This window comes from Liolophura sinensis, chromosome 9, assembly GCF_032854445.1.
Source record: "Liolophura sinensis isolate JHLJ2023 chromosome 9, CUHK_Ljap_v2, whole genome shotgun sequence".
Lineage (NCBI taxonomy): Eukaryota > Metazoa > Mollusca > Polyplacophora > Chitonida > Chitonidae > Liolophura > Liolophura sinensis.
The window spans coordinates 14,821,670-14,834,398 of NC_088303.1; the positions used below are offsets into that span (position 1 = coordinate 14,821,670).

The window sequence follows — 12,729 nt, forward strand, 5'->3', positions numbered from 1 at the left end:
GGAAACTACCTCTGGGAGCCATCCCGGAAGTGGGAGAGGCAGTGTGATTTTCGTCATGTCGCACGTCGTAGCGGTAATTTCGATATTTTCTTCCTTGTCAATGATAAACGGAAAGTGAGAGTTTGAGGATGGGGGATCCTATCGACTGTGGGTATCAGTTAAGGCGAATAGGTCCCCCAAAGTCTCTAGAAGATGTCCAGGATATCATGAGGTACGGTCCGCTGAAACACTTATTGCTATCGGGGAATTCCCGCTGAGCTGACTCAGTTGTGTTGTAGTGGTTTACATAGACTCCTGCTGAAATTGAAAATGAATTCAGAATTCCTTTATCGTTTTCGTGTAATACTAGATCACATAAGCATCACACTCTTCATTTGTAACATCATTACGTATTCGGGACTGTAGGGACGCTTTATAGTTCATTAGTCGTAAATTGTATGGTGCAGCTCAGATGGTAGCCTCACCTGCCTCGATGGATTCAACAGGGTTCAAATCTTAAAGCCCTCAGTGAGGCACCTGAGGGGACAATAGTCAAAACTGCCAATGCCCCGCCAGGGTTACCCTGTTAGCGCACACACGTTCGGAGAGGCGCATGCGCTGTATGCATGTATAAGCTGCAGTAAAATTTATAAGATGAATACATGTGCATGCTGTTCTATGTCAGATAATATCATTATAGCCTTGGTCAGTAACTAAATATATGTAAGACACACTATCTCTTTAAACCATTGTATGGTGTGTAACAGAAGAAAGTGATTAATATAGAGAAATATAATAGTCTGCACGATCATCTATTTATTCAAGAGAAGATGACAGAATTAAATAATGGTTTTGCTGACCTGGGAAAAATAACCTAAAAATAAATAACTACGGCACACAGCAGATCCTTCTTCTACGAGAGGGGAGGTAAGATTTCCCTTAACCACGGCACATGAGAGACCAGGTCAGGTAGTCACGTCAGGGTGTTGGCTGATACACAGACCATGTATCTACAACTCACATGACACTTCACAGAACCTTGTCTGGCATAGAATAAGTCAAAACTAAAACATGTTACTAATATGCCAGATATATACGCAAAGTTAATACTCAAAAGTTACCATCCCAGCATGAATGGATATACAGAGAAATATATGCCGTACATTCATCTGTGTATTCAAGTATACGGCATTGAACAGTAAGAAAGTAATCAATATAGGGATATATACATGTAGGTTGCTCCATCATCTGTCTATTCCAGAGTAGGGTGTTGATCATGAAGGAATTAAATAATTGTCTTGCTGATCTGGGAAGAATAACCTAAAAATAAATAACTACAGTGTTAGCACACCACAGGACCGGTAAGATTTTGAATATGTATTGATGGTTGCTGAACTAACATACATACCATCATCGCAAATGGTACCCAATTTAAAGCTAGAAGGTCATCCTCTCCCCTTTTAATTTAGACCTGGCCTCATTACAGCAGGGGGGCCTCTGTGACCGAGGGGATTAGCAGGCCAGCACGGAGCAATGACCCAGGATCCTCCCAGATAGGGTCACTGTGAGTTCAAGTCCAGCTCATGCTGACTTCCTCTCTAGCCAAGAGATCAGCCATGAACCTAACGTCAAAGTAATGTCGGACAAATTGTACTGATTACAGCACAGGAACTGTCATCTGATGCGCCTGTTCTCCAGTTTGGTCTCTCAGCATACACCACATGTCATATATTGTACGTAGTACTGTAAGTGTTCAAAGATAAACCTGGAGTACAAGTAGTTGATAGCTCATGAGGATTACTGAACTTCCAGTGTTGCCTACAAAATGCATGTACTTAACACTTAGCCTAATGAATTAGACACTGTATACAAACAATACAATGTCCATAAACAGAGGTCCCTTCCAAAAATGCTGGGTACTTTTCTATAGGCACTTTAAATCTTAGTAATGTTTTCTACTTGACATTTACTCAATTGGCAATCCATTGTCCATGTGAATGCAGTTTTAATGAACCAAATTGGCTTGTGTTCTGCTCAAATTGGTAAGTTTTAACATGGCAAAACTTTTAAGCCATGTTTGCCCTCTCGAACCTTTGCCGACTGTTCTCCATGATGGAGACTTTTCACTATGCTAATGGCTGTTCTTCACGGATAAAAATCATCTGCTTTGCAGGAAGATGAAAATAGTCCACTTCACACCAAGCTCTTGCACATGAAGGTGAGAGGTGGCAGGAGATAGGCTTCTCTTTCTGCAGCATTAAAAGAATTCTTTTTTAGTGTGGTCCCTGATGTGTCCTGTTTGAAGTAGTGCAGCTGTCAGGAAACAAGGTACCAGACAAGATACCAGCTGGAGAAAAGGAAATTTCAGCACCAAAAGCAATTTATGAGGACATTTATTTCCTTATAAATAACTTGTTCCTGATAAGTTAATGAGACTTATATCTCTTACTTTACACAACAATAAAATGTATTTTATAGGCTCAGCTACGGATGTGCGAGGTTTGGGAGGAGTTACCTAAACGGGGGACCAAACGAATTTTTCCTGGATTCCTCCAAAATGAAAAACTTCATCTCAAGACGGCATGCTGAAATCTATGTCAAAGCAGATGGTGAATGTGTTCTGGTGGACCTAGGACTGAACGGAACCTTTGTTAATGATATACGGGTTAGTTTGAAATTCTATTGTGATTATCGTCTTAGTCTTATGTAATGCAAACATGTACGTGTATACACAAATGTTATCTTCTGTAGGTATTTTAAAGGCAGTCATGCAGCCACTGTAATGTAAATGTGAGCTTAGTTCCGGGGTTAATACATGGGGATGAGCATGTTACATTTTCCTTTAATTTTTTATGTGTGCATAATTTGTTGCATATTTTTGTGTACCAGAAATGACTTGCACAGATATGTAAGTCTATAATTTGCTTAAAAAGTTATGGTTTTTCGGGGAGATTTTGCCCCGGCATTTCGGGAGATCGTGTCATCAAACCTGCCCTGGTACTTCATCTGACTGTTAACGACTTCACAAAATCTGTTCCATTTTTGTGAACATGACTGACTTAAAGGAGATAAAAACATTTTAGTACAACATTACACAGGATAATTTATGTTAAAATATTTAATGAATTGTTTTGACCAAGATATTATAACTGAAGAATCCTGTTGGTAAGAGTTTTTGCAACAATTTAAAGCAGTGTAGTTCACCTTTAAGTCATGCTCAGACTGCCTTCGTCTCTAATCGTACCTCATCATAGGACGGTCTGGCAGCAACCTGCAGAGAGTTATGATAGTTATAGGTTTCCCTATAACTAGGCCTTCCTCCAAAAATTCTTTGTAGTGCGTAATCTGACCTAATGGAAAGTGTATTCTAAATAAATTAACATTGAAAGAAAAAAATCCATTAAATACTTTAAAGCTGGACCCTTTTTTGGTGGCTTGATTGAGTAACCTTTAATAAACAGTATTTTATTGATGGCTTAAATTACCCACTCAAACAGATATAATTAGGGGATGTGTGTGGTTATACAGTTTTTTGCTTGTTCGTCCTAATGCATTTAATATCAGACTGCGCAGTATTTTGTGTTTGGGTGATATATTGGCCAGGCTTTTCGAATTGGTCTAAAATTTAGCCTTTGAATGAAACCTTGCTTGAGATTGTTTTTGTGTGTCTGTGCTCAACTGTTTGTAAATTTGTTCCAGCTTCGATGATCAGTTCTCTCTAGTAACCATTATGTTGTACTTGTATCTACAGGAAGCTAACAGGCATTGCAGGAAGTCTAATACAGACTGTATATGTACGACCATTAATAAGCATTCATTTCCAAAGTATCTTATTTGATTGCAAGATACTTGTGCAGAGGATATTTTTCAGCACTTTTTCATGGTGACGGAATGATGGATTGTCCACAGTTTTTGAGCCCATATAACTATCTCATTGCCCCTCGTTCCACTTCTAGCATTAATTACTTTTTGATTGGCTTTAACAGTGTAATCATGAGTATTGATCATAATTGAGGGTGGCGATATAAAGGCACATTTTTTGTAAACTTAATAAGAATGATGGGTCACACAAGCACATGACCTAAAAATGCAGCCAAATTCATGGAAATTGCATTCATGTGTATGAGAGCATTGATGAATGACCATTTGGCTGTTGCGATAGCAACAGTCAGTCAGGGAGTGGCCAGAAGAGGAGATACAAGTACACTTATAATTTTAAACTTGTACTCGCCAATGCTTTGTTATGCCTTTGGTCCTCCAGCAAGGATCACACATCTTAGGATTCCTCATGGTCATATATATAGTATTGAGTACGATGTAAATCCCCAAGCATACAGACATACAAACAGCAAGGCTTCATGTACCATGTCATGTGGTGGAGACTAGACGCTTAAAATCTGGTTTGAATTAATGAATGAATGACAATGGCTTAACACCACACCGGCAATATTAAGGCCATATTGTGGAGAGAACATGTTCAAAGCAGGAGGGAGTGAATGGTTTTTGATATGATGAACATCAAAAATAAGACAAAGAAACGAACATGTTTAAAACTGAAAATCTGGTTTGAACTACTTTTTTTTGAGTCACAAGACATTTTGCATACAAATACAGTAATTGTTTTTTCACCAATCTTTGAACTTTGCCAGAGATTTCAAATCAAAAACTAATTTCCTCGTTTGGACCAGACTGTGGTCTGGAGATTTAAATTTAGATATATTAGTAATAGTTCCAGAAAAGTTTTTGCATATTAGGTTGACAATTGACATTGTACACACACTTGTCTCATAACTGTTCAGATATAATATATATAAATGTATATTGAGCTGAACACTGATTATAGACTATGAATGTGTCCATAACGCATTATGAAAACCAGTTGTTTGTACCAGTAGCATGATGGTATTCCCTATATGTCACACAGGTAGATGGGAAGTGTTCGTTACACCTGGATGACAGAGTCACTTTTGGACATATCAGAGGAATGAGCATCAAACCTGGATCTTTTGCACCTGAGCCCAATTCTGAATTCCAGTTTATTGTATGTATTTTCATCTTCTAGTGTCAGTAGTTATGTGTACTCATTTATGTGTTGGCTACCATACCATTCTTGAGTTGACCCATCCAATTTGACTAGTCAGATGAAAATAAGTGTTATTTTATGCAGTTGTAGCATTTAACTTATAGCATCTGAAGGGGGCTGACATGTATTTCTTTATTTGATTGGTGTTTTACACCGTTGTCAAGAATATTTTATGCAACGGCGGCCAGCATAATGGTGGGTAGAAACCGGGCAGAGCCTGGGGGAAACCCAAGACCATCCACAGGTTGCTGCAGACCTTTCCACATATGGCCGGAGAGGGGGGGCTTATGACATCCATTAGTCCTTTTATTAGTCCACCTGAGGAATTTGACAAGACGATAGTTAGAAGAAATAGGGTACATGCACATGTAGAAAACTAATAACAAAGGTTGATATTTATGTGCTTTCAGAAGCACATAAAGGCCTTAAAATGATACAATTGATGCCAACACTTAAATTTGTCTGATAAAATAAATTATTCAGACTTTGTAAATCAACCGTTCATTGTCAGTGGCCTTATAAGATGGTTGTTGGTTTCCTTTGGGCTCTGCCCGGTTTCCTCCCACCACAATTCTGGCCACCGGCTTATAAGTGAAATATTCACTTATCCTGTTATTTACATTGTAAAACACCAGTCAAATAAATAAATAAATATAAGGTGGATAAAAGAATCAGAATCAAGCAGAATTTGTCACTTTAAAAAAGCTAAACTTTAGGTGAAATAATGAAGAATGCTGGACATTGTTAGCAGGTTCCAAGCCTTTGGAGTTTGACTCAGTCACTAAAAATAACAGTTGCTGATATTACCCTAAATATTACCCCAATTCTTCAACCTTTTCACGTATGAAAGAGCAACTTTCAGGGCGTGTTGTGTACATTTATAATTTGACTTGGAAACAAAGCCACATGTATTGATTGGGCAATTTCAGGGCTTCACAAAAAGTATAATTTTATCAATCTAGACTAATGCCTTGAGAATATGCTTGAATAAACATCTTGCAAACATGTAAAAAGGTTGAAGAATTACAGTAATATGTTACCAAGATCATCTGATACTCTGAAGTTTGGCACACACCACCAATAAATAAATACCAAGATTATACATGTATGTATTGAAATTATTCTCAATTGTCAAAAATGATATACATTATTTGTTCCTTCAGTTTGAAAGGAGTAAACCATGTAGCAAGTCTGTCAAGTCTGTTGACATTGGTGAAGAAGACAGTCTGTGTAAGATCGAGCTGAAGTTTGAACACCCAGACAAATGTGACGATATTCCTGGACGATCAGAGTGCATCGTCAATGATAAGTTTGCCTCCAGGAGAGACAGCTATGACAAACAAGTGCCATTTTGTGAACCAGGAAATCAAACTGCCTCGCCTACGGTTTTGCTCAGGACCCCAGTGGAAGACAGTTCAGTGGAAAACATCCCAGTTCAGCTTGCTTCATCAGCAAGTAAAGATGACTCGGTCATTGTGTTGGATATTTCAGATGACTCTGATTCAGATAAGGATGACCGTCCGCACAGCCAGAGCCTGGCGCCTATTGAGAGAAATGACAGTGGGCATCCATCATGTGGCAGTGACACAGACCAACAGGCATATGTTGTCCTGACCTCATCATGTGACTTAGCCATAGCTGACCCACCAATCAGTGCTCAGGATTCTAATTTGCTCAGTGGATCCACATCAGTGATAAACCAAGAGAGGTCTAGCAGTCCTATTATTCCTGATATGTCCAACGGATCACAGACGCCCATTCTGTATGGAAAACAGGTGATTGCTGGATGCAAAATTCAGCTGACTTTTCCAGGGGCTGCCTCTCCTGAACACCTTCAAGGGTAAGTATGATTTATGAGTGTCTGCTGTTAAGCCACTGGTGATAGAGGAACATTATGTCGAAATGTGGGTTGAATTAAGGGTAAACTTGGCAGGAGTAAAGTTCATTGGGCTTGTTCTATCTGACTTAAACATTGGTATATCAGAAAATGTGATTACAATAATGGTGAAAGGCATAGTACACCTTTCACAGGAGGAGCATTGAATGGAAGTTTTTGGCTTCCTTCTCAAAAGTAGCAACTGTAGACATCCCCAGTTACCAACTGTTAGTGATAGTGTACACGTATTATCATAATTATAGCATTATTAGACAGGATTTAATCTAAATCTCCTCCTAAAATGCTGATGTGGAAAGCAACATGAAAGTAATGCGCTTGTACTGTACATGTAGTGAATGTATTAATCCCAGTACTAAAGTTTTAATGTCATCACTACTGGTAATATCCTATATAGGATAGATCTATGCCAATTTCTCCATCAGCAGTGAACAACTGACAGTGATGTAAAATACAGGAATGTTATAGGACCATAAGATGGCTATTGTCTTTGCTTGTCTTTCCTTGTTTGGAAGCCCTTGTGGGGGACCTCGGTGGCCGAGTGTGTAGCATGCTGGCGGCTGTCATTTAAGTGAAATATTCTTGAGTATGGTACAGAACACCAGTGAAATAAATAAACAGAAGGCCTTGTTTGAAACAAAGAGAGCTTTTGCTACATGTATTCCATTTACATGTATGCCTAGCAGGAACCCTTTTTGGCTGTTTTTCAGTTTTTAGGTTAAAGCTTGGCTCATTTTTCAGTTTCTTGTGGACTACCCTTAAACCTGACCTCTGTTGTATAAGTGAGGTTTTTTCAAGTACTACAGTTAAACCATAGTTGTGTCAGTCAGATTTTGTCTGATGAAATAATGCTGATGTTTATAATTTCTCACAGGTTAGATTAGCCTTGTTTTGCACAAGTTGTCTGTTTGCCATAATTGCAGTTGTTCCACAAGCCCAAGACTTCCTGGTGATGCTGGTTTTGTGTCCTGCAGTGCTAGTGAAGATGGTGATGATGATTCTGTAGATGGTAATTTATCCCTCAACATGGCTTCAGTATCGCAAAAACCACACAAAAGGAACTGCCAAAGGAGAGGTAATTCATATACAAGTGTACCTACCTAAAAAGGGCATTGGAAAGGAATGATATAAATTCCAAGCATGTGAAAGTGCATTATGGGCCCGTAAAGGTGAAATACAGTGATTTCAGTCTTCAGTAAAAATTGTTGTCTGCAAACTGCTTTTTTTCTGTATAAGATTGTGGAAGTTTCTATTGTGGAAACTAATACTTTAATTATTCTTCATGTAATTATTTATGATTATCCAACATAATATTGTAAGGAAAATGTTCACAGCTTATCTCTATGCATTTAGAATGTCGCAGTGTCATTTGTGGTGCCATCATTAAATGTTAACAGAAGTGTAATGCTTTTGTTGTAATGTTCCAAAAATCAAGGGCAACAAGCCAAGGCATTTTGAACAAATTGTAGTCTGTCTACGTTTGCATTGTTCGTTTCTGGCCATGAATAAGTTACAAATTGCAACACATCTACAAAATATTCACCACTTATTGACTGATGTCTTTCAGTTTCCTTCACTCATTGGCTCAGTTAGATATCACTAATATAATTTATAGTACACACCCAGATGCCATGATGACAAAAAAGAGACATTTTGTTTTATGACGATCCATTCCAAGCTCTGTGGATTGAGGTCATAATACCAGTTCAGTCAACTTCAGTAACATTCCTATGTCACACAGTACGAGACAATGTCTTACAAGATGTCATGTACAACGTCACGTTATATAAACAAGCCAAAATACATTACACAGCAAAATATATTGTTTAAACTTTTTCAAAACATAAATAATAAATACAATTTTACACAGTGAAGGTTGAATATCATAAATATTTTGTTGAGTGAGAGGATAGGACGATAACTCAAGAGACGCAAAGCTGTCACTGAGCAATAAATATTTTTCGAAAGCAGTAAATATTTTTCAATGTTCCGCATCTCGTGAGTTATAATTCTCACCTCTCATTGGAAAAGTATTTATGATACTCAACCTTCACTCAGCAATGTCCTCTGTGTATCTAGTGTTCAACAACAATAATATGGAAGTTTGCAGGTAACATTCTCTCAAAATTTTGAGAAGCAATTTTTCACAGTTGAACACAGTAACTTGTTGTCTGATGATGTTACGAGATATGTATATTTTATGCAATGAAATATGAGAAAATTGATGTACAAAATAACAAAACAAGAGCATTTAAGTCAACATTCTAGAATTTGGGATATAAATTACGAAATGGTTTTCATATTGTAGGAAGGAGGAAAAAGAGATTCAAAAAAAGCACAGATAATGAAGATGAAGTGCAGTTGTATGAGGTCGCCACTTGTGCATCTCTTGATTGCCAAAAACCCAATTCCAGTAAAATAGGTTGGGTAAGTGTTACATCATGAAAATGACAAGGACACTCGAATTTATATGTAATATGGTTTTCTCTGAAGTGGTGAGATAAAGGAGAGCCACTACAACCTCCAAGATAACCCTATTGTTAGTTTACCTAAATACAAAACAAGAGCATATGGGTATACATGTAACTCTCTTAGCAACCAAGGTGCAGAGTTGTCTAGCCTCCAGAAAGGAAGGTCGTGGACACAGTTGAAGAGTTCAAAGCTCTGTTTCTTTTCCAAATATCTTATTATGTTTTTCTTTTAAAGAAAGAAAAAACTGTGGAAAAAATAATGTTGGATGTCATTTACACAGTTGTTTTCTTATCATACCAGTCATTGTTTGTCCTTTCGACATAAGTAGCCTTTGGCTAATGTTAATTTGTTGTAACCATTGTTAAATAAAGATTATGAGATTTGAGTTTTGAAGCTGACATGGAGACTGTTCAACATTTATCACTATTACGTTGCTCATAATGATGTTGAGCCTTTGTCCAGTTTCAGCTATGTACAGTGATTATAGCAGTACATCTGTTCTAGTCACATGTACATATATGGCAAGCATACTTTTGAAGAGTCTCCACAATTCATGCAGTGTTATTAAATGCCCATACCTTCCGCATAAAATATGATGTTGGACTTACTTTTATTTTGCTCATAATATTAGTTATATGGTTACTCAGTAATAGGATACCCACGTACACTGTATATGGTGTCTGTAATCCTCATTATGAAGGTTAAAGACATCATATATTTCCATCACTGAGTAATCTTGTAACGAACTCATCCTGCAAAGAACCATCAATTCAGTTTAGAAGACTGATGTATAAGTTGAATCGCTTCAAAGATGTGACCATTGTATTCACAACCCAGCAAAGGGAGATAACCTATTCATCAGACATGTTTGTTGTCATCAATTTCGAGGACATATCTGTATGTGACCGTTTTGTCCAATGAAAAGGGGAGTATTTCATCTGATACGGGATAAGAGTAAATACATGTATTAGAATTTGCATTGTCTCATTTTCAGCTTCACACTGGCAAGATATCCTGGAATCTGTTTGTCATTTGCCATGGAGAAACCAGACTATATGTGTGTACCTGTAAAAATCATTTTAAATTCTTATTCAGTATAAATGTGATGAATAGTTCATTTGTCTTTTCTTTGTTATTGTAGGTGCAGTGTGATAGCTGTGACCAATGGTATCACACAACCTGTGTTGGCTGTACTTACAAACAGGTCCGAGACAAAGACATTGAGTTTCACTGTGGATGTGTATGAAGGAATCACACTAATACTGTGTTGGCTGTACATGTACTGATGAACAGGTCCCAGACAAAGACATTGATTTTCACTGTGGATGTGTATGAAGGCATTACACAAATACTGTACTGGCTGTACAAGTACTGATAAACAGGTCCCAGACAAAGACATTGATTTTCACTGTGGATGTGTATGAAGGAATCACACTAATACTGTGTTGGCTGTACATGTACTGATAAACAGGTCCCAGACAAAGACATTGATTTTCACTGTGGATGTGTATGAAGGAATCACACTAATACTGTGTTGGCTGTACATGTACTGATAAACAGGTTCGAGACAAAGACATTGAGTTTCACTGTGGATGTGTATGAAGGAATCACACTAATACTGTGTTGGCTGTACATGTGCTGATAAACAGGTCCCAGACAAAGACATTGAGTTTCACTGTGGATGTGTATGAGGGAATCACACAAATACTGTACTGGCTGTCATACTGATAAACAGGTCCCAGACAAAGACATTGATTTTCACTGTGGATGTGTATGAAGGAATCACACTAATACTGTGTTGGCTGTACATGTGCTGATAAACAGGTCCCAGACAAAGACATTGAGTTTCACTGTGGATGTGTATGAAGGAATCACACTAATACTGTGTTGGCTGTACATGTACTGATAAACAGGTCCCAGACAAAGACATTGATTTTCACTGTGGATGTGTATGAAGGAATCACACTAATACTGTGTTGGCTGTACATGTACTGATGAACAGGTCCCAGACAAAGACATTGAGTTTCACTGTGGATGTGTATGAAGGAATCACACTAATACTGTGTTGGCTGTACATGTACTGATGAACAGGTCCCAGACAAAGACATTGAGTTTCACTGTGGATGTGTATGAAGGAATCACACTAATACTGTGTTGGCTGTACATGTACTGATGAACAGGTCCCAGACAAAGACATTGAGTTTCACTGTGGATGTGTATGAAGGAATCACACTAATACTGTGTTGGCTGTATATGTACTGGTAAACAGGCCCCAGACAAAGACATTGAGTTTCACTGTGGATGTGTATGAAGGAATCACACTAATACTGCGTTGGCTGTACATGTGCTGATAAACAGGTTCGAGACAAAGACATTGAGTTTCACTGTGGATGTGTATGAAGGAATCACACTAATACTGTGTTGGTTGTATATGTACTGATAGGTTCCAGACAAAGACATTGAGTTTCATTGTGAATGTGTTATGCTAATGCACTGTTGGATGTTACTGTATACAAGTCAGAGACAGAGACATTGACTTTCACTGTTGGCAGCATAGTTTGAAAGGTTGAAAAAAAAAAGACATGTAGTCAGTTGTACTGCAAATGAATACATGTCCTGTTTAACTGTATGAGTGTGTCTTGATATTTGGTTAGCCGTCCATGAGAAATGAAAAAAGCCAGGGTGTATAATTTTGTACTGTTATTCTTTGTATTGTCTCTGAACAGTCTTACGTTTGTACAGACTAAAATACAGTTGTATATTGATACTGCCAGTGTCTTATTTTGTATTCTGATTTTTACAGTATTCTGTTCATTTCATATTAAAAGTGGTACCATGTGTAATGTCTTGTGTACATCTTTGTAATCTGTCTGTCTTATGGTACATGTACATGAGTGTGTGTGTGCACATGTACAGCTATGATTTGTGTATTATCACTTGTCAGGACTGAAATCCTGTTCATCGTCTTTTATAAAACACTTCAGAATCTTGTCAGTGTGTGAGAATGTGTTGATTCTTCAGACTGCAGTTTCATAGGCATTTTTTTGAAGGAAAAAGTGAAATGAAATTACATAGATGTGGTCACTCAATAATGACCTGGTCATCAGGAAGATAAGAATTCATTGAGAAAATAACTTATTTATATTTATTCCTTCTTCCGCTTATCTAAAGCAGTTAAATAACTTTTTTCAAGAAATTTACTTGGCCAATTTAACAATTTAAAGCCCTGAATTATTTTTATCAGATATTTTAGTTACTTTTGTGATGTACCGGGTTGCTCTCTGTAAAAGAACACAACTAA

At 37.6% G+C, this 12,729-nt stretch overlaps 1 protein-coding gene across 2 annotated transcripts; it reads left to right on the plus strand.

Moving 5' to 3' along the window:
* Positions 1-69: 69 nt before the first annotated feature.
* Positions 70-12,729, plus strand: LOC135475254 (uncharacterized). Of its 2 annotated transcripts, XR_010445033.1 has the most exons (8): positions 70-211; positions 2,458-2,644; positions 4,904-5,020; positions 6,226-6,902; positions 7,880-8,031; positions 9,265-9,383; positions 10,570-11,077; positions 11,164-12,729. XR_010445033.1 is itself a non-coding variant. In XM_064755079.1 (7 exons), the coding sequence occupies exons 1-7, from the start codon at positions 129-131 to the stop codon at positions 10,672-10,674; spliced, it is 1,440 nt and encodes a 479-aa protein (XP_064611149.1). In that variant the 5' UTR covers positions 70-128; the 3' UTR covers positions 10,675-12,729. The 2 variants fall into 2 exon arrangements, 1 of the variants encoding a protein (XP_064611149.1); XM_064755079.1 differs by having other exon boundaries at positions 10,570-12,729.

What these genes read in the sequence shown, in the direction of transcription:
- LOC135475254 (XM_064755079.1), top strand. Translation starts at nt 129, where the DNA reads ATGGGGGATCCTATCGACTGTGGGTATCAGTTAAGGCGAATAGGTCCC. An exon ending in ATTCTGAATTCCAGTTTATT is followed by an intron (nt 5,021 to 6,225) that starts GTATGTATTTTC and finishes TTGTTCCTTCAG; the next exon opens with TTTGAAAGGAGTAAACCATG. An exon ending in ATTCCAGTAAAATAGGTTGG is followed by an intron (nt 9,384 to 10,569) that starts GTAAGTGTTACA and finishes TTGTTATTGTAG; the next exon opens with GTGCAGTGTGATAGCTGTGA.